The sequence below is a fragment of the Neospora caninum genome, chromosome XI, assembly GCF_000208865.1.
Source record: "Neospora caninum Liverpool complete genome, chromosome XI".
NCBI lineage: Eukaryota > Apicomplexa > Conoidasida > Eucoccidiorida > Sarcocystidae > Neospora > Neospora caninum.
Genome location: NC_018397.1, coordinates 1846587 through 1871274, shown reverse-complemented (window position 1 = coordinate 1871274; position 24688 = coordinate 1846587). Strand labels below are relative to the sequence as shown.

Here is a 24688-nt window from a genome sequence, read left to right as displayed (position 1 = left end):
ACCTGGAGCGCAAATCTCGAATTTTTTTTTCAAGGGGCCAGCCATAGACCTAGCGGCGCGTCAACGCGCCAGCCGTTCAGTTGATACATTAGCTGATTTCCACAATTGCCTTGTGTGTGGTGAGGTAATGATTTGGGTCTAGGTGAAGGCGCTAGCAGCACTGCCGAGGCTCTTGTCTAGTGTACTGTCTAGTACAGCGGAGTGACGTCTCCATCCTGTTGCGAACCCCAGGCATTGCACGTTGTCTCTCAAAGCTCTAAAGGTTGAAGTAGCAGGCTAAAGGTCCTTGCAAGCCCAACGAAGAAACATGCGATGTCGAACAATTTTCAGCAGCCTTTTTCTGATCGTAGAGACTCGCGAAAACAGTGGTGTCATGCCTACACGGCGCTGCACCCTCATGAAGCAATTCCAATAAATTCCATATTTAAACTACGTCATCGCTGTCTTCATCGAAACTGTCTCTCGCCTCAAGGAGGTCCCGTTGGCGCTGCCTCGTAAAGCATGAATACATAGATAGAGATTGGGAGACTACACCGAAACAGTTCGCTGATTACATACTTGCCAACAAACCGTATAGCTTTAGTTTTCACACGCTAGTAATACGAGTGATAACAGTAATCCATATATTACGTCTGTTTCAAAGAAAAAGGGATGTTTAAATGGGAGCGCTAGACCATGTATTGTTATGATCACATTAAAAGTAGATATTGTCTACCTTTAGGACAGGATTATTCATAAACTTTTTGGGTAATACATGGTGTTAAGTTGCTTCTATTTCCACAATATTTTCTAGCGTCCTATGCGGTGTTAAAAGTAGAACAGGAAAGATGATAGACCAAAAGTTTAAGATAGAGTTTTTACACTCCTTCACTCATGTGACAACACAACGCTCATCTGGGAATGTGGGAGCCACAATATGCAAAGATCCCCAAATCGAAAGTCGTCTGTCTTCCTCGTAACACGCACAAACTCGCTTCGTTCTTACAAACTTCTATTAGCGTCGTCTGAAGCAACTGCTACCGCGTTCATGACTGGAACTGCAGAGTGCCTGGCAAGTGCCTCGAAAAAGGCTCCGGTCGGAACAGTGTCATTATTATCTGCTAACTGTCATTGCTGGGGCTGTTTGGAGAAGGCCCAGTCCTGCAAGTGAAAAACCAACAATACGGAACCATCGAATTCAAGTGGAGCAGTAATCCTGCGAAAAACCACAGCAGCTGGATCTTTCGCTGTTACCAGATGAAGTGCTGTCTTCACCGAAACGTGCAACCATAAGCCCCAGTCAGACAAGACTTGGCAAGCTCATCGTCACGGGGGGATGCGTAAGCTGTGCCTGATGATGGCCCCGCCGAGCACTTCGAAGACGATCGTCATGACTTCACAAATATTTTGTTGAGCCCGCTACACCAATCGATGCGGCGCAAGCGTCTCTCACCGTTCAGTTGCCTCCGGAAAAGACGCGAGAACACCAAAAAATGCGTTGCTGAGAAAAAACAAAACCTTTCAGAGGCGGAACTATGCGGGAGCGACAGTGCACCAGCGGTGATGCGGAGGTACCGTTCATCCAAGACAGGTTTTACGAGGGTGCGCCCAAATATGGGGGATGATGCAGGGCAGCGCGTTAAAGCACTGCGGAAACGGGGGCACCCAGGACAGAATCTTGCGCTTTCAAGCGGCAGACGTATGACCTGGCGAAAACTGGCACCATTGATGGCAGCAGCAGACCTCAAAAGGATTTTGTCTCCATTGATTAGGGTGGCAAATCCCGTTGTTGGTGTGAAGGAAAAGCTTAGCTGGATGCCAACATTGGCCAATACGGCACTTCCCCGGGTCTCCCGAGCTCCACCGCGGTACAAGTAGGCGTTTCACCGATTTTTCGGTTGTGACCACCCATGCTGGAGGCAATTTTAAAGGGACCGTGTACGCAAGGAGAGCTCACAGACTTTGCGTGCAAGTGAAGACTATTTCATAAGAGAAACGAAAGATTTCAAGTGTCTAGCTGACGGCGGCTGCTCCCATCCCGTAGTAAATTTCTGGGAAGAGGCGTACGGATTTAGTGGACGTTGCGGTGCATAGAGACACCGATCAACCTGTGGACACAGCTTTAACTTAACAAAAGGGCTGAACTGATTGTAGCGACCTGTACGCGCATTCAGTCATACCCCACAGTGTGTGCTAACGGCTAGACTCCGCCCCCCGGCTTTGCGCGTTACAAACAGTAGATCACATATCGCGACTTAGAGTTGGGACGTAGGTAGCAGGATTGCCTGCCGAGGACACCCTACGGAACTCCTTTGCAGTGTGCTCTCAAACGGCGACATGTGTAGCTGCCGGAGGTGACAACCGGGAGGTTGGCGCCGCCGAGTTCTGCATTGTTCCCCAATCAGTGCTGCCATTGTCGGCCAGATCTCGAGAAGGTGACGGACTAACAGTACAGCGTCAATCTTTATCGGGGCTCAATATCCTTTGAATCCCTGCTGCACTGTGGTCACAAGTCCACCACTGCTCAAGCTCGTCGACATTTTGCTCAGCCACAGTCGAAATGCTATCGGAAAGGCTGTAACAACACGAACGGTCTACGACGGTTCCGGGTTACCCACGTACCGACAAGTGAAATCATCCCTCCTTTCCGCGACAAGCTAACTAGACACGGAAATTACCGCTCGGTTACACTGCAAACCACCGCAAGTGATTGAGATTGTCTCGCCAAGGCTGCTGCTCCTCTCGCGGTCCTTGTTGGCCGGATTACCTTTTCCGCCATCTGAAAGGCGCATAAAAAAAGTCCACCAGATTTCCTTCACAAGCAGAGACTGAATGAGTCATCTGTGGCGGTTCCCTGATTTGAGCGGTCTCTCGAAGCCGCGTCGCCAGTGCACCAAAAGTTGTATGCAGTCGTCTCGGCAAGACAAGCGACTTGCCGACGCCACGCAACTATGGAGTTCCACCGAACAGTGCAGAATCTTTTCTTCTATCTCGTGGAATCCATTTCGTAGACGCTCCCAATAAATCCTGAAGTCCTTCACCCTTGAGAGACGGCCGGAAGTCTGTCTGAAAACAAGCATCAACGGAGGTGGTCGTTTTTTGCGTGTTGTTCGCGTCGCAGAGGCGGCCAGCTGACACATGCGCGCAGCTCAAGATGATGCCCTGGACTCGTGTTGACACGAGAGGGCGGCGGTCCAGAGGACACGCCATCGAGCAACTGGCTGGCGGAATTGTGGCGAATTCGCATCGACTGAAGTTTCGGGCCCCCGTTTGATGTCACTTTTCCTTTGGAAACACTGAATATAAAGCAGAGGAGCTCCCGTTACATTGTGCGGGGCCGGGGAAGCACCCTGTCTTTGTTAGTTTCGTTCCATGGCGAGACGGCGTACAGCTGAATGTCTGCAGCCCCATAAAACATAGCGCTACCTTGTGTCTTCCGAACAACAGAGGAGCAGTGTGTTTTCTTCCTTGCGAATTGAATCCTCGTCGACACAAAACCCGTCGCCCTGTTTCCAAGCACCAAACGAGTCTGAGAAGAGGCAAAAGTATTTTCTGGCCGCTCCTTCAGCGGTTATACTTTCTTTTTCCCTGTCTACTTGTCCATTTCATGACGAGCTGCATCCTTCGGTAGCCCCCCGCCAGTGCCAGAAGACTTGTTCTTTGAGTCTTCAGAGGCGCCATGGCGAGATTCACTTGGCGTATCTTTTTGCTCTCTCCACTGAAAATGATCGGTGAGCATTTTTCATCTTTTTTTTTCATGTAACAAACCAGGAAGCTGGGCTAACAAACTGCTGCTTACAACTCGCTAGCCGCGGTTCCAGGGATTGAATCCGTCAGGGGGGTTGCAGCTTCTTCATAGCAAGGACGTGGCTTCCACGTTTTTCATCTGAACCTCATCTCTTGGGTGGGCAGCTTCAGGTTCCTTTCTGGGATTCCCCAGGGACATACTGTGCTGATCGTCTTTATTTCTGCAGCCGGCAGCTGAAACGCGGCCGATTTTTGACCGCTGAAGGGGCTGAATGGAGAACACATTCGTCGTCATCCGTGCGTCCGTGTATGGTGTGATGTGTTCACTATCAGCTTCTGTCCAGATTCTGCTCTTCTCGGGAGTTCTCGCTTCTGTGGCGGCTTCTCCTACTGCTGGTAAGTCTGTATTGCGGAGTCTGTGTTTGGCATCTGCCTGCCTGTCTTCGCGTCACTGATACACCAAGGAAAAAGCGCTTTCACTTTGTTCCATCTATTTTGTGCGGTTCCAGCGACTGAAGGGAGGTGTGTATAACCGGACGCGCTGCGAGTTTCGTGGTTTTCTGGATCAGTTTGTCCCCGTCGCTGCGCCTTTGATGTGGTTGCTGCCGTCCGGCTTGCCCGTCTTCTAATTACTTCGTTTTCTTTGTTGTTTCTGCGTTTCTTACAGATCGGATCGCTCGTAAGTCTAGTGAACGTTTCGGCGCATCGGAAGAAATTCGCAATTTTCGATGGAGCAGGCTCCTTAAGCTGCCCGCTTCCAATGTGAGGTGCCTTGCGTGTGTGTTCTGTATTGCAGTCGCCCCAACCGTCATAAATGAACGTAAGCGTTTTTTTCCCGAGTAGGATGCATCGGCTGTGGTCTGAATCGGACACCACCCCCTTCTTAGGTGGCTCCATCGTGAAAGTGATTATTTTCTACTCCATTCGTGGTGGCTCGCTCGGGCGGGTGCCGAAGAGTCGGAGATCTCGACAGAGGAGTTAAGAGAGGCAGAGAGGATGAACGAGTTTTCCATCACGTTCTTTGGATATGGCAACCATGCTTACTCGGCCACGCTCGTACGAGTCACAAGCAGATCCACGGTTCGTTTCACATGATACGTAAACAGAGACATGAGACGGACGCTGCACTTCATCCCAGTGCCTCAATGTACATGAAACCTTTCGTCAGACGAAACGCGAAGGAGTGACTGCGAGCACAGCTAAAATGATTCGTGGTAACATCTCTGAATCTTGCCAGAACGCCACATCCCCTGCTTCAACGGCATTATTTTCACGGAGAGCCTTTTGTAGATGACGCTCCCGGCGCGAGCATCCCCTCGTGTCGCACACCGCCTAAACTGTTTCCTGTTTTCAACGGCGCATGTCTCCACATCCTGCCTCCGCTAATTTTTTCATTTTCCGTTCCGTGCGTGTCCTGCTTGCAGGTGGCCAGGTGCGGACGCTCCCCATGCAGAGAGCATGTCTCAGCTGGCTCCTCGCTGGTGCATCCAAATACATCCTTCGTTCTTCGCGCTGTTCGCCATCTCTTTCCGACTTTCCTTTTCCTATCTTTGTCTCAACCAGAGTGTCCTGCAATCTCAGATGTCCAATGATTGCTCTTACCACGTTTTCTGTTCTGTCTCTTCTAGTGCGCCACTCCATGTCTTTTTCGCATCTGCTCTCGCGACCCTGAACGGCTCAACTTTTTTCGAACCGTCCTCGTGGATGGAGAGCCGACTCGTCTCTGTCGATTTCCGGCCCCACCTGTTGTGATCTTTCCGCGGCCGCCTTCCCCTTTTCCTTCAGGGTTTGTTGGTGAGCGACGCTCTGCCGACTACGAAAACTGGCATCGACATCACCCCTGCGATTTCCCTGTCACAGCAAGCTGCTCAAAAGACGCGTGTGTTTGGCGGTCCGGCCCGAGCCGCACCGGGAGGCTCCGCTGCGGCGGATGATCTGTTCGGCGGGGAGGACTTTTCGCCTCCCCCCATGAATGTGGCAGCTGCTCCGGCTCGGCACAACGGCGTCCATTTTCTGGAGTGCCATGCTGTCGACGGCAAGATCGAATGCGCTGGACAAGGCGCTGGGGCCAGGCAGCCCTTTTTTCGGGGTACGCATCCTGTTTCTCGACAGCATAACGCCACGTGCGGCTCCCAGCGTTGTGAGTTGCCAGAAGACGACCGGCTCGTGTTCTCGTTCTGTGTTTGTTTTCCTAGGAGGCATTGACCCGATGGAAGTTCACGAGATCTTGCAGTCCAGAACCGTGGGTCCTGCCGACTATGATGAGGAGCGGCCAGGTGAGAAATCGCGGCAAACGGGGAACCCTTGGCGTTATAGAGAACTCCGGGTACAGCGCAGGGAGAAAACATTTCCGTTTCCTGATGTGTGGTCTCTCCTTTTGCCCTGTCTGCGATTTAGATCAAATGCCGGACTATCTATCTCCCACCGGTAAGCCCTTATTTTCGTTTCGCGGGTTCCCGCTGGCGTCACGGAAGAACCGAAGGTCGCGTATGATTGGGAATCACATATCTCTGATCGTTCAAGAGAGGACATGAAGTTTTCACGTTTTGGCACAAGTCTTCCCCATCGTGGAAAAACGTCTTGATCTGTGCACAGCTGAGATGCTGGACCCGTCTGCTCTCACGAGGGACAGCGACAGAAACCTGGTTCGTTTGTTCCTCGGTTTGCCGTGTTCGTGTGGGGTCCAGATCTCGTCACCCTGCAGCGGTTCATATCCTCCGCGAACGGCTCTAACTCGCCTCTTCTGGAAGACCCCGTTCAAGTCTGCTTGGCTCGAAGAAAACCAACCTACACTTGCCAGCTCCTTCACGAATTCGCAGCCACCTCCGTGATTGTTGAGGAATCTAGTAAGGACATGCGGAAAGAGACGCACAGTGTTCAGGCGGAAGAGGAGGGTGGTACAGGAAAACCAACACAACAACAGAGGACCCAGAAGGTTAAACGCGGTTTGGAAGAAGGAAACCAGAACGCGAAAAGCAAAACTCACCATTGAAGGAGATGGCAGTGCGTGTCGGACTTTGGTTTTAGGGTGTAATACAGAGATGACGGCCCATTCGTCTGGATAGACACGCCACGATTACCCACATCAACGGAAAGGGGGGATCCGGTAAAAGAGGATCGCTTCGATGGCACTACAGAGGAAGGGAAATCTCCGGCCGACCAAGGGAAGGCAGTTGAGGATGGGCAACCCTGCAAACACACGCTGGTTCAGTGGGGGTAGAAAGGGAAATCCAGTGTGGATGCCTTTGATGCAGAGTCCTGACGGAAAGATAAGAAACCGACGCCGGCGTTCGCGCTTGAGGAACCGGACCCGTTGCTCACGACAGGAAGTTTCTTTTTCGTTTCTCCCTTTCTTCCAGGCAACCTAGTGTGTGAAGAGCGGGCCCCTTTGACAATCGCGGAAAAGAACAAAATTAACGAGGCCGTGAAAGGAAAAACATCTCAGATCGGCGTTGGACAATCACCCCGTCCCCCCGCCCGCACGAATGCGTCCCCTTCGGGGTCAGGTGCACCAGCGCAAGGCTCCTCGCCGAGTCAAGGTGAGCAGTCACCTGTCGATTCGTGAACAGAGCTTTATGAGGGTTTTGCGAGGTGCGAAGGGGAAGTTTTTGCCTTGGAAATTCTGTATGGTCAGTGGAAGGAAGATTGACAAACGGCATGCTCCTTGGAGGAGAGACAGGATTTGCGGCAGGGGGAAAACGACAGTCCCTCTTCTTGGGTGAAGGATGGAGGAAAGACAGGAGGCGTTTGAACCTATGTGCCTGGCAGGCAGTGGAAGATTGCAGTTCATTTTTGCGCGGACCTTTGAGAACTTCAGTTGTGATCGCGTGCATGACTACGCCTGTCGCTTCCCCGTACGCATGCTCTCTTCGGGCTTTTCAACAGGGATCTTCGCCGAATTGGAAGGCACCCAGGAGGCTCCGACGGAGAATGAAGAAGATGGGCGAGGGGCACAAGATCGAACGCCGGATGAAGAATACCAGCGACCGCCGCCATACAACCCTGACGCGACCGACTCCGGGGTCCCGCAAGCAGTCCAAGACGCTTATGAGGAAGCTCGACCTCTCCAGGAAGCTACGATTGACAAATTTAGGCGAGACGGTAGGCGAAAAGGCGCCAAGGAAATGTCTTCCATGACATGCTTTCACTCCGCTGTGTCGCCGTCTAGAAATTCGACGGGTAGTGTGGGTGTAGGGAAAAGGTCGAACGCCTGATCGCCGGAGAGACAGACACTCAACATGCCTCTGCTGGCCCCCCGAGTCTCTTGACACCCGTTGACGAGGGCGGAAATAAGCAACCGGAACAGAAGAGGAAAACGCATGAACACCCCGGCCCATATGTAGACAAACCGAATATTTGCTCAAGTAGAAGCATAGGGGAAGCGATAGGCAGCTTCAGCTGCATGCACCTCGCATATACATATATTTATATCAAGAGAGACACGTGCCTTTGTGCGGTTCGACAGGCATTCGGAAGCGTGTGTGTGTGTGTGTTCGTTTGATCGTGTCTATCCACGTGGGAAGCTGCCACACAGGGCACTTGCACGGATTTGTGCGTTGCTTCTGCGCGCGAGTGTCTGGTTGGAACGTGTGTCTCGGCGAACGACTCGGCTATTTCCAGGTTTATGTGGGCCTGAGTTTTTATGCACTCTAGAGCACATACATGTAGCTCAGTTTTTCGTGCATTGGTCTTTGCTTGCAAGGCTGTACGAGTTGACGATAAGTTTGCCTGAAAGGAGAGCGTTTGAACGATGTGGAAGCTGTCCCGGTTCCGGCCTTTGCTTTTTCAGCCTCTGCGGCGGCGGCGGCTGCCGATCAATTTGCGCAGGTCTCGGCGTACAATGCAATGCAGTCTGCATTGACGAAGATTTCTGGTATGCTTTCGAGTGGAGGCGAAAAAGAAGGAAAAGCTGATGGATCTCAACCGCCTCCAGCTGGCGGCGTTGTTCCAGTGACAAAAAGGAAATCTGTGACCGGGGGAGGCTTCTTTCCACGTGGTTTTTCGACGGGAAGTCCAACCGGAAAGCGTTACGAAGGCCCAATGTGGGCTTGGCTTTAGGATCTTCGGGGCTGTCGGCGTGAACGAGCGTCACGTGGATGCAGTTACACAAACGCATGTGTGCTTGCCTCACTATTTGAAGTCATATGAGTATATGCGTCGACCTAGACACATCTTTTCTGCTGCAGATATATAAACTAGCTGTGTAGAACGCAGAATTGGTGAACACGTGCAAAATTGAAGACAACGAACCTTATATGGAACGTGTGCGCCGAGGCTTCAGCCTCCACCTGCATGCATGTACCCAAGACCCTCATGGAGCATGTCTGTTCTCGACCGTGTGTTGCGTCGTGTGGTGCTGATGTGCAGCTGGATACCATCTTCGTGCTGGCTGTAAGTCGCTGTTGCGTGTGGGGAGGGGGGTGGGTAACTCTACAGTCCCTCAAAAAAGTTTCCTTCCACGTTCACGCCTCCTCTTTCATCGTTCTCTCCCCCACGAGTTTTAGATCTTCTTTCTCCTGCCGCTGAGGGCTGCTTCTTCGGTTTCGCCTTTTTGATTCTTTTCTCTGCTGCCGCTTTTTTCCTGAGCCCCAGAACCCTCTATATCAGCCCTTGGCAGCTCGACTTTTGCTTCCAATTCTGCTCTCCTGTCTTGTGTTCTGCTTCCCATTACGGCCACCACCTGCGTCTGAGCCGGTCGGGTTTGGCGGTCTCTGCTGTTTTTTTCGCCCCCGCGGTTACCGCGCCGGAGTCCTCGGCAGGCCTGTGTATGCGCTATCTTACCTTGGGTATCCCCGTCTTCTCCGGGGGGTCGACGTCTCTCTGTTTCGCTCTCAGTCCACAAAATCACTCCATTCGCATGCCTCTTGTTTGGACCACGGACGAATGGAGAGTCCCTTCCTTTTGTCTCCGATTTTCACTCTCCGTTCGCCACTTCCTCTGTTTTCCCCCACCCTTCGCGTCCACAGGCCACGTCATCTTGAGCGCGTGCAAGCGCCTCGTCGAAGCGGTAGCGGCAAATCCGCCCGGTCCGGGCACTGTCCTTCCACTCGATGAGCTTCGGACGCAGCTGCTTGCAACCTTGACGCAAGACTTTGCGCTGGCGCAAGCTTTCCTCGACTACGCGATGAACATCGTCCACAGTGCGGTTGAAACGCTGACGCCTCAGATGGTTGCCAACGCGCTCCTCGAACTGTCCGGAGTCGAAGAGCTGATCAATCACACCGCGAGAGTCAAATCGCGACTTGCTTCACGTGGCCAAGATTCGGACGCAAACGTCAGGAAAGAAATTGTCCGAGAATCCTTCAGGCAACTCAAAATGGAACTCTTCCAGGAAATCGTCGCAAAAGTCTGTCAAGTTATGGACAGTAAGTCTGATCGGCACCGCAGACCCCTGGGACGCACGCAACGACGATGAACAGGGTCTCCTCAGCGGGGCAGAAGACAGCTTTTGGCGCTGCCTCGGTTGCCCGACCTTGCGACGATTTGTGCCGCCTACCGGCGCGACAGAATTTAAGACTCTACAGGTCTGGATCGCCGATCCTCAATTTAAGACCCCCTTCTGTCGCTGTTCCTGTCCGCACCTCTCCGCACGTCTTCTCGCTACGCGCGTCTGCCCAGCTCTCCGCGTCAGTCTGTATCCTCAGATACCCCGATGTATGTATAGTGTAATCGATTCCTTATACATTGTTGCCTTCCTGCCAAATTTGGTTCCCCTCATCGCTGCTTTGCAAAAGCTCGGACATTGTGTGTGCATATCCTGTGGCGTTTTTTTTTCAGACCCCAACGCCTACATACGTAAGCCGGCGCCCAAAAGCTCGACTTCCTCATTCCTAGTCCACTGACTCCCCTGCTGGCTGCGCCAGCGTATACGGTGTCTCGACATTTAAACTCCCTGCCTAAAGGCCTGACGATTCTTGGATGCACTCACGCGATGTGATTGTTTTCAGAGACAGTCCCTGTCATCGTTGGCCAGTCGCCCATGGCGCCGCTGCGCACAGGAGGCCATCTCGGAGCGGTGAGAATAAAGAATGTTTTTTGGAAAGCTGGTGCATTTATTAGACGCCCGACGGACGCAAATGGTGGCTAGGGCGCGGCTTGTTCTTGTGGTCATTTGTGTGGCGTTTTTCATATAGTTTTTGGGACCCGTAGACAGGCGCTTGACTTCGCTGTGTACACGCTTCCGCTCGCGTGCACCTGCTTGGCCCGTTCCATTATTAAAGGCGACGCTCGTTAATCACGACACGGTGCCCGCTCAGAAATCAGTTCTCGTGCGCCTGTGGGTTGGTGCCTATCGGAGTCTCTCCTCTGGGGACGTTGCTGGGCCGTTGTGTGAAACGCCGGTGTTTCTTTTTCCAGGCATAATGGTGCGCGGCAACACACCGGATACCTTCCCTTCTGTTTGACGTTACGTCGTTTTGCTCATGGGCGTAATCGCGTCACGAGCTTTTTTGCCTAGTGTCTGCGGGGCCTTGTGTTCGCCGGTGGCCGCGTGTCGCGCGTTTTCTCGAGCAGAACGCGCATCTCTTCGTGTTCGAGGCGTTTTGGCGCATTTGAATCAGCTGTTCAGCGTGTGGCTGCTGACGTTTTAGGACTACATCCTGCACTTGAGAAACGACCTCTGCGACGTCACTGCCAGCGACGCCCAAATTTTCCCATCGGCCCCCGCAGACGAAGGCCTCAAGGATTTCCCGAGACACAACTTGGGGGAGCGACTCTTAGGGTGGATGGACATCATGGCACGAACGAAAACCGCCAGGAAGGAAGTCTTCAAGATTATTGATTTCTCGGATAGTCGAGAAGTTCTGCTCTTCGCTTCGGAAGCTTGTAAGGAGGCAGGCAGAGGACGGACATGTCCGCTCAAGCCAGCGAGACCTCGCGCATTCCCTCTCGCGTAGCTTTTTTCTCCCGGCGGGTGTGGCCGTCGAGGCGCCCCAAGAGGAGCCTGCGCAAACGCGCCTGAGGCGTAGAGCGGGGAAAAGGGGAAATACCCGAAGTTGATGTTTTTGAATCCGTGTTTCGCACCGAGTGGGAACCTTGTTGCAATGTCTAGAGATGGTCCTCGATCATCAGAGAGAGCACACGAGACACAGACCGTCTTGCAGTCTTCTCGTTCGGACACTGCGGGAAAAAGTAAACGAACATGGACCATAAAAAGTAGAAGGAAGTTGCTCGCAAGGTCTTGGTAAGCCTTTGAAGGCGCGTGGGGCTCTCTGGGCCTTCTTTTCCATGTCGTTCTTCGCTGTCCTCACTTGTCGAAGTAACCCCTCGGTTCTGGTTCGCCACCGTGCCTCGCATTTGAATCCTTGCCCGTCCCCCTTCCCGATTCGTTTCTTCCGCTTTGTGATCGGGTTCGCGCAGGGAAAGCACAATACGCGTCCCTGCAAGCGCCAGCCGCGCCTGCCCCGAGCTTCTATGGTATCACCAGCAGCGGATGCCGCAATGTGAACGAAATAATGAAGTCTCGGTACTTCGATATGTATATCCACCACTCCGCCTTCATGAAACTGCAGAGGCACGGAAACGACAACTCGCGGCAACGATTCTTGCACAAAGTGGCGTTGCTCCAAAACGACGGTGAGAAAGAAGCTGAGAGGAAAACCCTGAGCCGTTCCGCGTCTTCTGGCCTTGGAAATGTGCTTGTGACCGCTGACGCTTCACAAGCAACATGGCTTTGGCAAGGGGATGCAGACGCTTTCGGATGAAACCGCTCGCTGCAGTGATTCGATATTCACTCTCGCTGCTTTTAGGCTTCTGCGGGGAGTTATGTGCGCCAGCAGATGCACACTATATATACATATATGGAGAGCATACGAATATCTATTCATGTATATATACATATATATACATACGTACAAATATGCATCTGCGTAGAGGTGGAAACAGAGCAACATGTAAAACCGGTGGTATTCTTCGGTTCTAAGAGACTTTTTCAGGATCGAGTATACTCATGGCCAACGGGATGAGAGAGGAAAAGTGAAGGCGCAGCATCAAAGCCGGGCGGCATCTTGGTTTAAACATCACACTTCGCCGTCCATTTCTCCGCTACCACATGTTCCGCATTTTTCGCTTCTGTTTATGCCTCAGGGATCGTCCCGCAGCTTCCTCTGGAATACGACTACGAGCTTATGGAGCTCACTGCAGCGATGCAGCAGAGCTTCGTTGCAGGTAAGACAGTTGTGTCCAAAACTCTTCTCGTTATTGTGTTTGAGTTTCCCACACACGCAGACGCCTTTCTTTCGTCCCTGCAATGCTGTTCACCGGCTGTTTTGCTTTTGCCTTTGTTTCCTTCTCAGCGCCCAAAGGCATTTTGACCAGGAGAAAGGGTAGGTCTGGCCGCTGTTTATCCGAAACTTGCTGGTGGCATCTACGCTTGAGGGGACTGTTATCCCTAGACGTTTTCGCAAGCGCTTCGATGGTGCAGGCACAGGAGGATCTCAGGCGGCGATGGTGCGTTTCGAAGTCGGGGCAAGGGACAAGCTAATGAGACACAGAAAGGGACTGTTCTGTTGAAAGAAAACCGTGCGCTGTCTCTGTCTCATGTTCGCAGCACGCCATTCGCCGTACGGCTACCTGGACCTGTGCAACGTGGCGTGCTATCAGAAAGTCGACAGGCTTCACAACGACGGTGCGTTGCTCGTCATTCCTTTCATGACATAGGCTCCCTTCCTTCTTTCGTCTGTTATACTCGTTCTCGCCATCTCTCCTTTCGATATCTAGGCTGTCTCCCGCCGCCGAAGTCCACCTCAACTGTGTGCCTCCGTGCTCCTGTCCGCGGCACCTGCGATTCACGCGCCCCACAGCGTCTGCTTCGGCTCTCTATTTCTCAGTGTCCCTCCTCTCTGGTTCGTTGCCCGTCCCTCCTGAAATGTTTCCTGACCGCCTCTGGCTTCGCTCGAGTCACAGAGGCTTCTGGTAACACTTGGCGAGCGACCAAAGGCGAACACTCCCTGTTGTGTCTCCCTTTCATTTTGGCGCGTTTCCCGCAGTTATGACGAACGTTTTCTTCTCTTTGGACACCACACTCATGAAGCTCGTTGGAAAGATACACAGGGCATACGGAATTGGGAAAGCCTTCTTCCAACTTGGAGCCAGAGACCAGCAAGTAAGTGGTAGAGGACTGTAGGAGCAAATCCTTTGGTAACATAGAGTGTCAGCAAGATCTTACCGTCTACGCGAGGGACAGTGCGTCCCATTTCGCGCCGCGCTCTCCTTTTGTCAGTCACCACCGTTAACACATTTGCCCTTTCATTATGTGGTCTGTGCACTTTTCTGTTTCCGTGTCGTTCTGGTTTCACCTGTCCTTTGCGTTGTTTCTGGAGCGTCAGTGGGTTTTTGTTCTTTCTTCCAGTGTTGCTCTCCCTCGCGCTTTTCCTCGAAAACTGCTCGTCCCCAGGTGTCTCTTTGTCGTCTCCCTTCGTCGCTCCTTCCGTGGCTCCTCCCTTCTTCTGCCTTTCTCTGGGTGTATCTCGCTTTTTCTGACTATTTCGCCCGGCGTCGACGCGGCGCTCCTTGCCTCCCTGCCCGGTTGGTTTCCTTCAGGTCCGTGCAACCCTGTCTCGCTGTGTTTTCCTCTTCTGTTTCTTCTAGATCGCGGACCCGAATCTCGGCATGTGGGCACGCCGGCTCTACGAGCACTGGCAGTCTCACAATGAAGTCAAGGCGATGAAGGGCGAAAAACCCGTTAAAGTCGACTACAAAAACCTGCGTCGCGGCGAATTCACCTTCGACACGATTCGAATGCGAGATGCCCTCCTCCGGTACGGCAACATGTTGAAAGCCGATCCGATAACCCGGGATGTCATGAACCTCGTCGTGCACACGTGGATCCACATACGAGGAATTCGGAATGCGGCCAAAGGCTTCAAGAACTCGAACAAACTCAAGGAATCGATTGGCGAGTCTGCCATCGGAGCCATCTTCTCGAAATTGTGGTATGAAAACGACTCCGTTGTCGCAAAGCACCAGGAACTGAAGCCGTTCGGCGCGCCTCTCGCTTCCATGGCTCTTCAGATTGGTAAGTGAGCCGTACGTGGACCAGAGAAAAGGGTACTGAAAGGAGGCCACTCCCCCTAGACTTTCGATGGGACGCCGCGAAGTGAGGGAAAAGTGGAGGCAGTCCCACCAAGGCGATGCAAGGAGCAAAACACGCGGCCTTTGTGCGTACAGGCGAGGCATCTAGCCAGATGTAGGTTCTCGAGAGCCAGTCTGTGTTCTCCATGGCTTTCCTCGCCGCCTTTCTCGTTTGCTGCAGGTTTCTTCCTTCACACAATCGTTGAGGAGTACAAGATGTCCATTTTAGAGAAGGCCGGAGCTCAGATCAAGTCGTGGTTCCTGGGTATCTTCCAGAAAAACAAGCGCCGAACGGTCCCCCGGACGTGGAAGGCAATCGTGGCCGCAACCACGCGGAAACCGATAGTGAATTTGAAGGCTTACCAGGGCGCCCTCATGGTAATTAAATCGCTCGCTAAAATGTTCCGTGAACGGTTCCTCCACAGATTCTACATGCAGGGACAGGGCACAAAAGTCGACTTCAACACCCCCACGCTTCTCATCCATGCGCTCGTCGCTCTCTGGATGGACCCGACCCTCGACCGGCTGGACGTCTCCAGTCCCAGCATTCCTAACGCCAAGAAGCTCTTCTGGTACTACTTATGGGTCAACGGTAAGAACGCGAAAAAAACCAAGGGGAAGCGCAGCACATATACACACATATGCGTACATGAACACCGACTTTCATAATCTCGTAGGTGCACATGCATACTTGGGCAGTCTAGCGGTGCCCGGAGACGAATGTGCGAGTCCGTAAATGAACGTGTCACAGTGTTCGTATGGCGGTTTCTAGAGGAGACACCTCTGGACATGGATGCAGATGACCGTGGAGTTGCGTAGATGAGTGATCGCCCGTTTTCTCGCCACGCGCCCTACGGACTCCTCTGAGAGATCTTCCGTGTGCGGACAAGCTTGCAGCCTTGCGCGAACCGCAGTCGGAAAAGGCAGGCGAAAAGAGGCGTCTCGCGTTGCCGACGGATCCGCCCTTCCGTTTTTCGCAGCAGGCACGCCAGAGTGGCGTGCCTGCTGCGAAAATCGAGAAAAGATAGAACAGAACAGGAATGAGGACACGGACTGTTTGCCCGGCTGTCTCGTCTGGCCAGGCCACCCCGATGGGGAGGTGATGCCCTCGGGACGCCGCTACGACCAATGTAGCGCGTTCCCGTTTTTTCTGCCCCAGACGGCGAACAAGCAAGCAGTCGGTTACGACCGGCCACCGCGTTCATCCGCAAAATTCAGTCTCCAGGATCGGCCAGGAGAAATTTGCGTTCACGTGGAGCTGTAGGCGGTGCGCTCTCAATGTCGCAATGCTGCTCTCTTGTGTGTTGTGTCTCTGATGGTTGCCAGAAAACGGCCCGTCGAACGCCGCCGCGCGAATCGTGCTGGTGGGCTGCAAGAAGTACACGCACCTGTTCCCGGGCGTGGTCCGAAGCGTGACGACTGCCACGGGCGAAGTCGTCGAGGCGGGTTCCGACATTTTGAAGATTCCGGCGATACCGCTCAAGCGAAGCGCCGTCGAGGCCTACATGAATCACCTCCAGGCGACGTACAAAGACCCGCTGACGGTTGTCCAGGTTGCCCTAGACTTGGCAGAGCGATGCGAAGGGTACTCCCCAGCCAACGAGCAGGCGACGCGCAATTCTGCGAGAGCGCAGCCCAGAGAGCAACGCATTAGTGGACACGCCACGTTCACGCTTGGCCGGGAAGGGACTGCGGCGGGTTCGTTCGTCGAAGGAGCGGTGGAAGACGAAACGGAGGAAGAGAGCGAAATTGACGCAGACGACTCGGACGCGCTGCAGGATCAAGAAGGCAGCTTTGTGCAGCTCCGCAAACTGGTAAGCGCAGGAGACATTGGTTTTCACGCGCTTCCCTGGGCTAGCGTAACACAGGGCTGGCAAGGCAGGGGGCGGAAGGCGTCGCTTCGACTGAACCAGAGACGAGCGTGCGTGAGCCTGAGCTTTGGGAGCACGGTTCACTGATGAGTAGATCCACAGACGAGACCACTCGCTGAGTGGAGAATACGCCTTTGGCGCAGAGCAACACATTTGAACTTTTGGTCAAACACGGGACCGTCGGGCGTCAAAAGGGCGACTCCCGGGAGGGTGTCACTTGCATGCGCCGAGGACGCGTTCGGAGACGCCAGCACCACGGGAAGTTATGGGAAGGAAGCAGTCGTGACACCAGTCGAAGCCCACACAGCAACAGACGAACGGATAACCTCCCGCAGACTTGTGTTTTGGTCTGCGTTGAAATTTCCGCGTGTGTGCCGCGCCCGTGCTAAGCCTGAACCGAGCTTCTTCCCAAGCAGATGATCCTTCCCGTCCCGTGTCTTCTCCCACCGTCTCTCCAATATGATTTTTTCCTGCCTTTGCTTAGATTAGTGTCCGTGCACGCATACACTGACTTCCGTACTCTGACTCAACCTTTTGAGTTCTGCGTGGACCGACCCTATGCTCTGGTCGATTAGGGTGACTGCCGAGTCCAGTCACTGCAGTCGTTGAGGGATCGGCATGTGGGAGCATCCGTTATCGCATAGCTCAGTTACAGTCGGCGTGCGCGCGTGGATGTTTGTCTATTTAAGGCGTGCGGCGATTCGTTTTTATGATCGCACCAAGCATCACTTTGTGATGTCCGCTTTCGCCGTTATTGTTTGCAGTTTAGAAGGAAAAAGAAGGCAGCCGCCGGGGACAAGGTAAGACTGTGACCACAGAGACCAGCGAACAGCTTTCCAAGGGCAAGATGTGACGGTTCATTGCCAGGATGTTGTCTCTGTATATACACAGGACCGACTGAAATCGTGTACGCGGACCCTGCTGGCATCACAACGTTTGCTTCCTGAGGGTGGTCTGCTTGCTTTGTGTTCAGCCGGCGCAAACAGACGCACAGCCTCAACCAAAAGTAAGCTCTCTTCCGGAGACGCAGGAGGAAACGTTGTCTCCGATGCAGTCGGGAACGGTCACACCGTTTCTTCTCACATGAGCCGCGGTCGTGCCCAAACGTCTGTTTGACCTGAACTCCCACGGAGGAGGCTTGTCTGTAATCCATGTGTGTACGGCGTTTTGAACGATCGCGATCGCGCTCGCAAATAGGGATTTGTGTTGGCATTCAGCCGTACATACAGTCGCGCAGGTGGACAGGGTGAATCGCAAGCTCGCAGATGCACACAGCGAGTTTTCGACGAAGGAGTGTTTCCCAGGGTTCTTGAGTCTTGTGGATCACCTGTGTCATTGCAAGAACCCAGAGGCTAGCCATAAACGCATTTTCTTGGTGTGTCGGACGTTTGTCAGAAACGCAGTATGCGAAATGCATTGTAGGCACATCTGTTGCGACGAGGAAATATGAGACGCAGTGGTGGTTCCTTTTGTGGTGTCCAAATACAGGTGCGACGGGGGAGACCAGATGTCGATGCCAGTGCTGTGATCCTCGGATCGCGATTTGCGCTGGATTTGTGGTGCAGCAAATACCGCCGTAAGTCGTCGCGGGAACGCACGTTGCCTCCTGCTTTTTCTCTCTCTCTGGAGACGCGACTCGGTAGGGGTTCTTCCTTTCTTTCGGTCCGGCTGTCGCTATCCTCGTAGTGTGGACAAGCGCTGTCGTGGATGCGGTCTCTCGCGCCGTTGGTGCCTGGACTCAGGAGTGTACCGTGTTTTCTTCAAGCCCTGCGTGGGGCACCACGGTGTGTCTCGCCTCTGCTCCCGTTAACTGTCTTTTGGACTGGCGCCTTTCCTTTTCGCCACGTTTCAGAAATGGTTGTCGAAAAGCTTTCGGGCATCAAGACGAAGGACACCACCGTGATGCAGCAGGAGATTTCAAAGGTATTCACGGCCGTGACATCAATCAAGATTGCTCTGCCCGACTACAAAGAGTTCTGGGACTTCTCGCTCCGGTGCGACTGGATGGACGGCTATCCTGACCAAGACAGAATGCGAGCAGCTCGAGCAGACATGGTTTCGTACGCTATGGCCAAGGCGGGCCGAGGGAAGCGGCTGAAGCGAATGCTGCAAAAGGCCACCTCGTGGATACGGAAGAAGGCGTTCTCGGTTGCAAAACGATTCAAGTCCCTCAAGAGGCGAATCAGCAACGCCATCGGAAAGGGCAAACCTCCCAAGGCCAAAGTGCCAGACTGGGCCGTCATCAACGTCGGGCGTAAGTCACCAAACACCCCACTCGGCTTCATCGAAGCGCGGTTCTTACCGAGTTGGGTCTCCCTATCACAGCTGAGTACCCGTGTGTGAATCAGCGGCCGAGAGCACGCAGCTGCTTAAACAGTGCATAAATTCTCGCCGGTGAAGGGCCAGGAACGCGCGTGTTTTGGTCTTTGTTGAAATTTTAAACTCTGACTCCGTACTCTGACTCAACCTTTTGAGTTCTGCGTGGACCGACCCTATGCTCTGGTCGATTCGGGTGACTGCCGAGTCCAGTCACTGCAGTCGTTGAGGGATCGGCATGTGGGAGCATCCGTTATCGCATAGCTCAGTCACAATCGGCGTGCGCGCGTGGATGTTTGTCTATTTAAGGCGTGCGGCGATTCATTTTTATGATCGCCCGAAGCGCCTGCATTGGGACTGTCCTACTTTGTGCGGTGGTATCTGCAGTGGGCAGCTGGACTGGCAAGGTCTTCAGCACACGTAAGTGCTTTCGGCTTAGGGAGGAAAGGGGACGTGAAAGCATCACGTCAGTTGTTGCGCGTCGCTGAGTAAATACTCATAACACGATGGGCGCTCTGGTGCGACTAAGCGAATGCGCGTTGCCATGTCGCTGGCTGTGCATATCAGCTGCCTTTCTCAGCTGTCGTTGTGTCTTCTGTCCCCAGCGCAATATCGAGCGAAACACGAGATCCGATTTTGCCTGTTTCGTTTGCAGATGCACCTTTCCATGCTGTGTTTCTTCAAGTACACTCACGCGCAGCCAGATACGTGTGTTTGTCGAATCGCCGGCGAGTATATGGCCCCAAGCACGCTCCGCATCAATCTTAACGGACAGGGCCACGATGAACTACGCGAGTACATGCAAGAATATATCTTTATTGAGATGGGGAAGCACATCTCACGCTTTTGCCTGTGTCTTCCTTGGCCTATGCAAAAGCGGCTTCACCCGCGGGGTGGGGAAACGTCCAGAGCCAGCAGGGTGATATTTTCTCGGGGCCTTCTGTATATGCTATCGTCTGCGGTGAAGGTGTGAGATGTCTGTTGCATGCTGACTCGCTATTGCTCTTCTTCTGTTTCCAGAATTGACCTTCAACGAAGAGGAGATGTCTTGCAGTAAGTCCGAAGAGAGCGAATCCAGCTGCCGCGTCAGAAGTGACCACCGCGACGCCTTTAGCCAGATATAGGCTCGTGAATTAGCGATCGCAAGTGCACTATTTGGCGTTCGCTGATGTTTCATGCCACACCGGCGACTCAGTTGAGTTCCAGTTTTTTTTTTCGCCGGTTGGCACTGGGAGTGGCATCGGTCTGCTTCTGTGGTCGCCTCTCTGTGATTAGTTCAGGTGTGTTCATAGGGACAGACATCTTTTCCTCCAGTTTGTTTCTGTTTCTTGGTCTGACGCTCCGCGAGCTCAGTTGTTTTTTTTTCCAGCTGGAATCAGCCCAGGTTTTCCTATACCCTTTTCGTGTCATATTCCCGGTATAAAACGGTACTGGTGTGGTTTGCTCGGATGGCCCAGTTCCGCTACATTTGTCGGATTACTCCCTCTGTCGTGTCCAGCATTCCATGCGTCCTTTCCTCTTGTTTTCCCCCGTTTCGACTTACTTGTCACTGCAGCCCATGCAAACTTGACGTCATTTTCCGTCCCGGCTTTTCCTTCTGTCGTGTATGCACGCATGCAGACGGGCCACACGAGCCCATCCGAGTCATGACTTGGCGGCAAAATCGCTTCACCACCTTCTCTTCGTCGTCGACAAATGGTGAGTTGCTTTCGATTCTCCCTTTCTCCAAACGCGCCAATGCCTCATCTGGCCCGGATCGTTGTTTGGTGTTTGGAGTTCCCGGGGTGTTCTTGGTTTCCATTCTGCGGCCGATACACCTGTCGGTTGTGCTTGGCTTCCCCGCAACCGACAATGAAGAAGGAGCCGTCCGTCTTGTCGAATTGCCTGTGTCTGCTTCCCTTCCGCTTTTGTCTGTCGCTCCCAATTTCCGTTAATGACCCTTCCTCCGCCGTTCGCTGGGTCGAATCTAGAGAGGCCGAGAGGCGCGGCGGGAACTTGCTCTCTGGCTGAGTGCACTGCAAAGAGGAGCGAGACAGGTCTATCATCGCCTTGTTGTGTTCGAACCAGAGGAATGCATTCTTCTTTCCCTTCCCGTCTTCTCCCATGTCCCTCGTTTCGCCGCTGTCTCTGGTGTCTCGCTTCCAGCTGAGCGGAGCTACGTGCTCGTCGACAAGAGCGAAGAAAGCCATTGCTGGGCAACGCGAGACGCCCTCCTCCACAAGGGTTGGACGGGCCTCCCCGTGTACCAGTATGAAGAGCCTTCTGGGTTCTGGTTGGAGGACATCGTCCGTGGAAACGCACCTGGAAACGGTTTCGTCGTCAACTGGGATAACTATCTAACTACCAACGGCAATCTAACACTTCAAGATATTGATCCCAGCGGTACGTGCGTGCGCTTCCGAGTCCGTGCAAGGGAAAAGGCTTCCCGGTGTTTAGCCGTGGTGTATCACCACAGATGCTCCTGTAGAGCCAGGTCTCCTTCCCTGGTGCATGCAGTTCAATTCGTGTCCACATACATCTTCATAGAGACAAGATTAGATATGTATATATCCTTCACAAAGAGGGCAACACGGTGGTATTTCCTCATCTTCACTTCAGGGAAAGTCTCCACACTGCCGACTGAGGGTCAGAGGCGGAACTGATATTCCCGCCCTGCCAACAAGCAGACGCGTCGCCGTTTCGGCGCAGCCATCGCGCACGCTCAGAGAACAAATGCATGCACTTGTGGATGCCTTCGCAATCCGCATTGTGAGCAACTTCTTTCCCGCCTCGATGCGGACTGTGACGACGCTTTTCTATTGGACCCCCACTGTGTACCCCAGCCTGTGCCGCGCTCCTACGTGGGCGTAGGCGCCTGCTTTTTTAACCTGGCTCAGCCATGGTCGGCCTAAGACCGTGGGTTCCCTTCGGAACCTGGGACCGACAGGGTAGGGTCGTCGGTTGAGGTGCCTGTTTGAAGCACCGGCGGCCTGGCGCGACGGGAAGCCGTCCAACCCTGGGTGAAACCACACAGCGGCGACGTCGTTTGCATGCGCACGTACAGCTTAATTGGAAACATATCAGTTCACCAGAGTGCGTTTCTTGTCGTTTGTGTCCACAGCGAGCTCGCAGAGGTTGAGCTCGTTTGCCACCATGCGTATCACCGACTCAAATGGAAAGGTTATCTACCAAGGCCCGCCCACAGGTCAGTCAGAGAGACGGACGCGAAAAATGCTTTGCCTACAAAGACTTTTCCGAAAAGGCCAAGGAATCAGGCGGCTGACGGCTTTTCCGCGGGAACGCGCCCGACCGCTGTTCCTCCTGTTCCCACACTCCGACGGCGTTTCTGTGCTGTGTCTCAGTGAATTTCGTCGGTAGCATGTCCCGGGCGTCTCACCAAAGGGTGTGTTCACGTATTTGCGTGTATTACGTACACTTAAATATTCGTACATCCTTTTGATCGATATGCATGTGGGAGTATATGGGTGGATGTTTGCTCGCGGTGCTGAGCGGTGGCGGCCTTTCCCCCTTGTATTCGACCAGCGGCCGTCTTGATTCAGGAAACCACGCCGTGTCCACGTGTGAGTTGGAGCGGCGCGGTTTTGTAGTTTGTTCTTGACTGGCGATCTGTTTTGCTGTCCTCTTCAGGTGTCGTGCAAACTCAGGGAGGGAGAGTGACTCTCGGCAGCATCAGAAACCTCGTGTCGGGGGTCCAGACGAGAGGCGACAACGTGGAAGTTAGAGTCAACGCTGCAGGTAGGCAAATCGCGCCTTTCTACTTCTCGAAACTGGCGTGATTTTCGTTGGCAGTTTCTGCAGCTGTTCGGACCCTCTTGGCTTCGTGTCACAGTCTGACCTGGCGGATTTTTCCCCGTCGCCTTCGCTTCCCTTGAGAGGCATGGCGCATGCCTATTGGTGCGGGTCCAACAGGTGAACTGAAAACGTGTTCGGACAGGGCCTTCCCGGGGAACGAACGGGAACGCTTCGCGCCAGAGTCTCGGAGCGGCGCAAAACGGGACGTCTCACAGAACTTTGGTCTTTTGCGTGAACTCAAATGTGCTTGAAGTGGACGCATTTCCCTGGGCTGTGGGCGCGTTTGTGCGAAAGGGGTAGAGAAACGGACCAGAGGGGAAGGTCTGTTTTTGAAGGATATACAGACCTGGACGAAACACGCAAAGGGATGCGTTTTTCCCCTTATATAGGGGAGAAGTACGCGGCAACGGCAAATGGCAGCCTGTGAGAGGCCTCGTGTGGTGTCGGAACGGGGTGCGTGTGGGTTTGCAGGTCCCCAGCTGACGAGTGTGTCGGATCTCGATGCCCGCTTCAAAGACATCCCAGATTTGTGAGTTGATCCGAGACAGACAGTGTTCTTTGTTTAAAAGCGTTTTGTCTCTTCCAAGCGTTTCTCGTATCTTCTACTTATCGTGTTTGTCTTGTCGCTCCTGCCCAGCTACTCTTCCCTGTGTCCTTGGTGCGAGACTGCTTCCTCCGATGGGGGCTACGGTCCGCTGGTTATTTCTTGCAAAACGTTTTCGGGGCATGAATAGCGTCTGTTCTGTTGAAATGGCAAGCACTTAATCGAGTGCTTCGACTCCGTAAGACGTTTCTTGTTGCCACTGCTCACAGAACCTCTGTTGTCCACGCTTCTTCTCTTCGCGTCTCTCCTCTACACTGTGCAACCCCGACCAGTCATCACGTCGCCCTGCAGCTGCGTTCCTCGTCTCCCTCACCGTCGTATGTTTCCTTCTCGTCACCGTCCCAACCCGTCGCTTCTGGTTCTCTGCTGTTGGTGCTTTTTCCTCTGCAGGGTTATTAGGTAGAAAGATGCGGAGGAACCTAGCTACGCCGACCTAGACTACGGTAATGCGTTTTGATCTTTGTATGGAGCCCAAGGGACCCTAAAAACAGCCGATTCAGGCGTGTCGCGAGGCCGGCTTCTCGTGCGGCTAGGTGTACAGGCGACGCGAGAGGGACGCGAGATGCTCAGCGTGCGCACAAAAGGGGCGCGCTGTCCGCGTGTCCCTAGCTCCTATTCTACACTGTAAAAAATCTCCTCTGCTGTACTGTGCAACTCCGTTCTCCTCTGGTGAGTGAGAAGTAAGACAGAAATCGTTTTTTGCCTTCTCTACCATGCATGAAGCTCGAGACTCCTGGAATTAAATTTTTATGCGTTCATCCCCGGACCCAGGGATTCACGTATCCGCGAACGATTCTTAATTTTGTCTCTCTGTTACAACCCTGGTTACTCCTCTTGGATTAACGCTTGTCTCCAATCCGCGCGCGCGCGCGACTCGCTCAACCGTCCTTCTTGTCCGAGGGCGAAACGCAGGAGATATACACACGTCTCCGACCCGGGATTGAAACGCCAACTTTTCGACGCTAAGCTTACCTGTCGAATCGCGTACCGAAACAGTCACGTTTAAAAAACACGGAGAAGTGTACGCATTTACGGCACATTGTCCATCGGCGCAGCTCCTCTATACCCGCCCTCCACTCTTCAGTCCTTTCCGAACACACCCTTTTGAGTTTACCGCAGAAATCCAAGAAGGTATTCTTGTTTTATACATGCCGGTTTCTAAACTGTTTATTTACATGTTTATATAGAAAATCCCATTAATACATCTGAGGTTCGAGGAGTCCCCGAAGGTCGATACGTCAATTCACCACTCGAAATGCCAGTGGAAGAGCATTCGATTGGGCATTCACACTCCACACCCTGGGTGCGC

General features: G+C 53.4%; 1 protein-coding gene across 1 annotated transcript; it reads left to right on the top strand.

Annotated features, from left to right (window-relative positions):
• Positions 1–3703: 3703 nt before the first annotated feature.
• NCLIV_055360 (uncharacterized protein) lies at positions 3704–23308 on the top strand (the record flags this gene model as incomplete). Its single annotated transcript, XM_003885090.1, has 35 exons — positions 3704–3710; positions 4060–4122; positions 4394–4405; positions 4523–4546; positions 5151–5158; positions 5512–5815; positions 5922–6002; positions 6414–6572; positions 7086–7265; positions 7612–7827; positions 8516–8599; positions 9094–9117; positions 9693–10091; positions 10504–10521; positions 10674–10741; positions 11316–11550; positions 12085–12300; positions 12811–12891; positions 13020–13049; positions 13274–13351; positions 13713–13828; positions 14314–14740; positions 14978–15388; positions 16123–16610; positions 17432–17467; positions 17641–17673; positions 18156–18243; positions 18520–18921; positions 19371–19403; positions 20004–20036; positions 20604–20681; positions 21129–21365; positions 22084–22167; positions 22611–22718; positions 23247–23308. 35 exons carry the CDS (start codon positions 3704–3706, stop codon positions 23306–23308), a joined length of 4923 nt encoding a protein of 1640 aa, XP_003885139.1.
• Positions 23309–24688: the final 1380 nt, after the last annotated feature.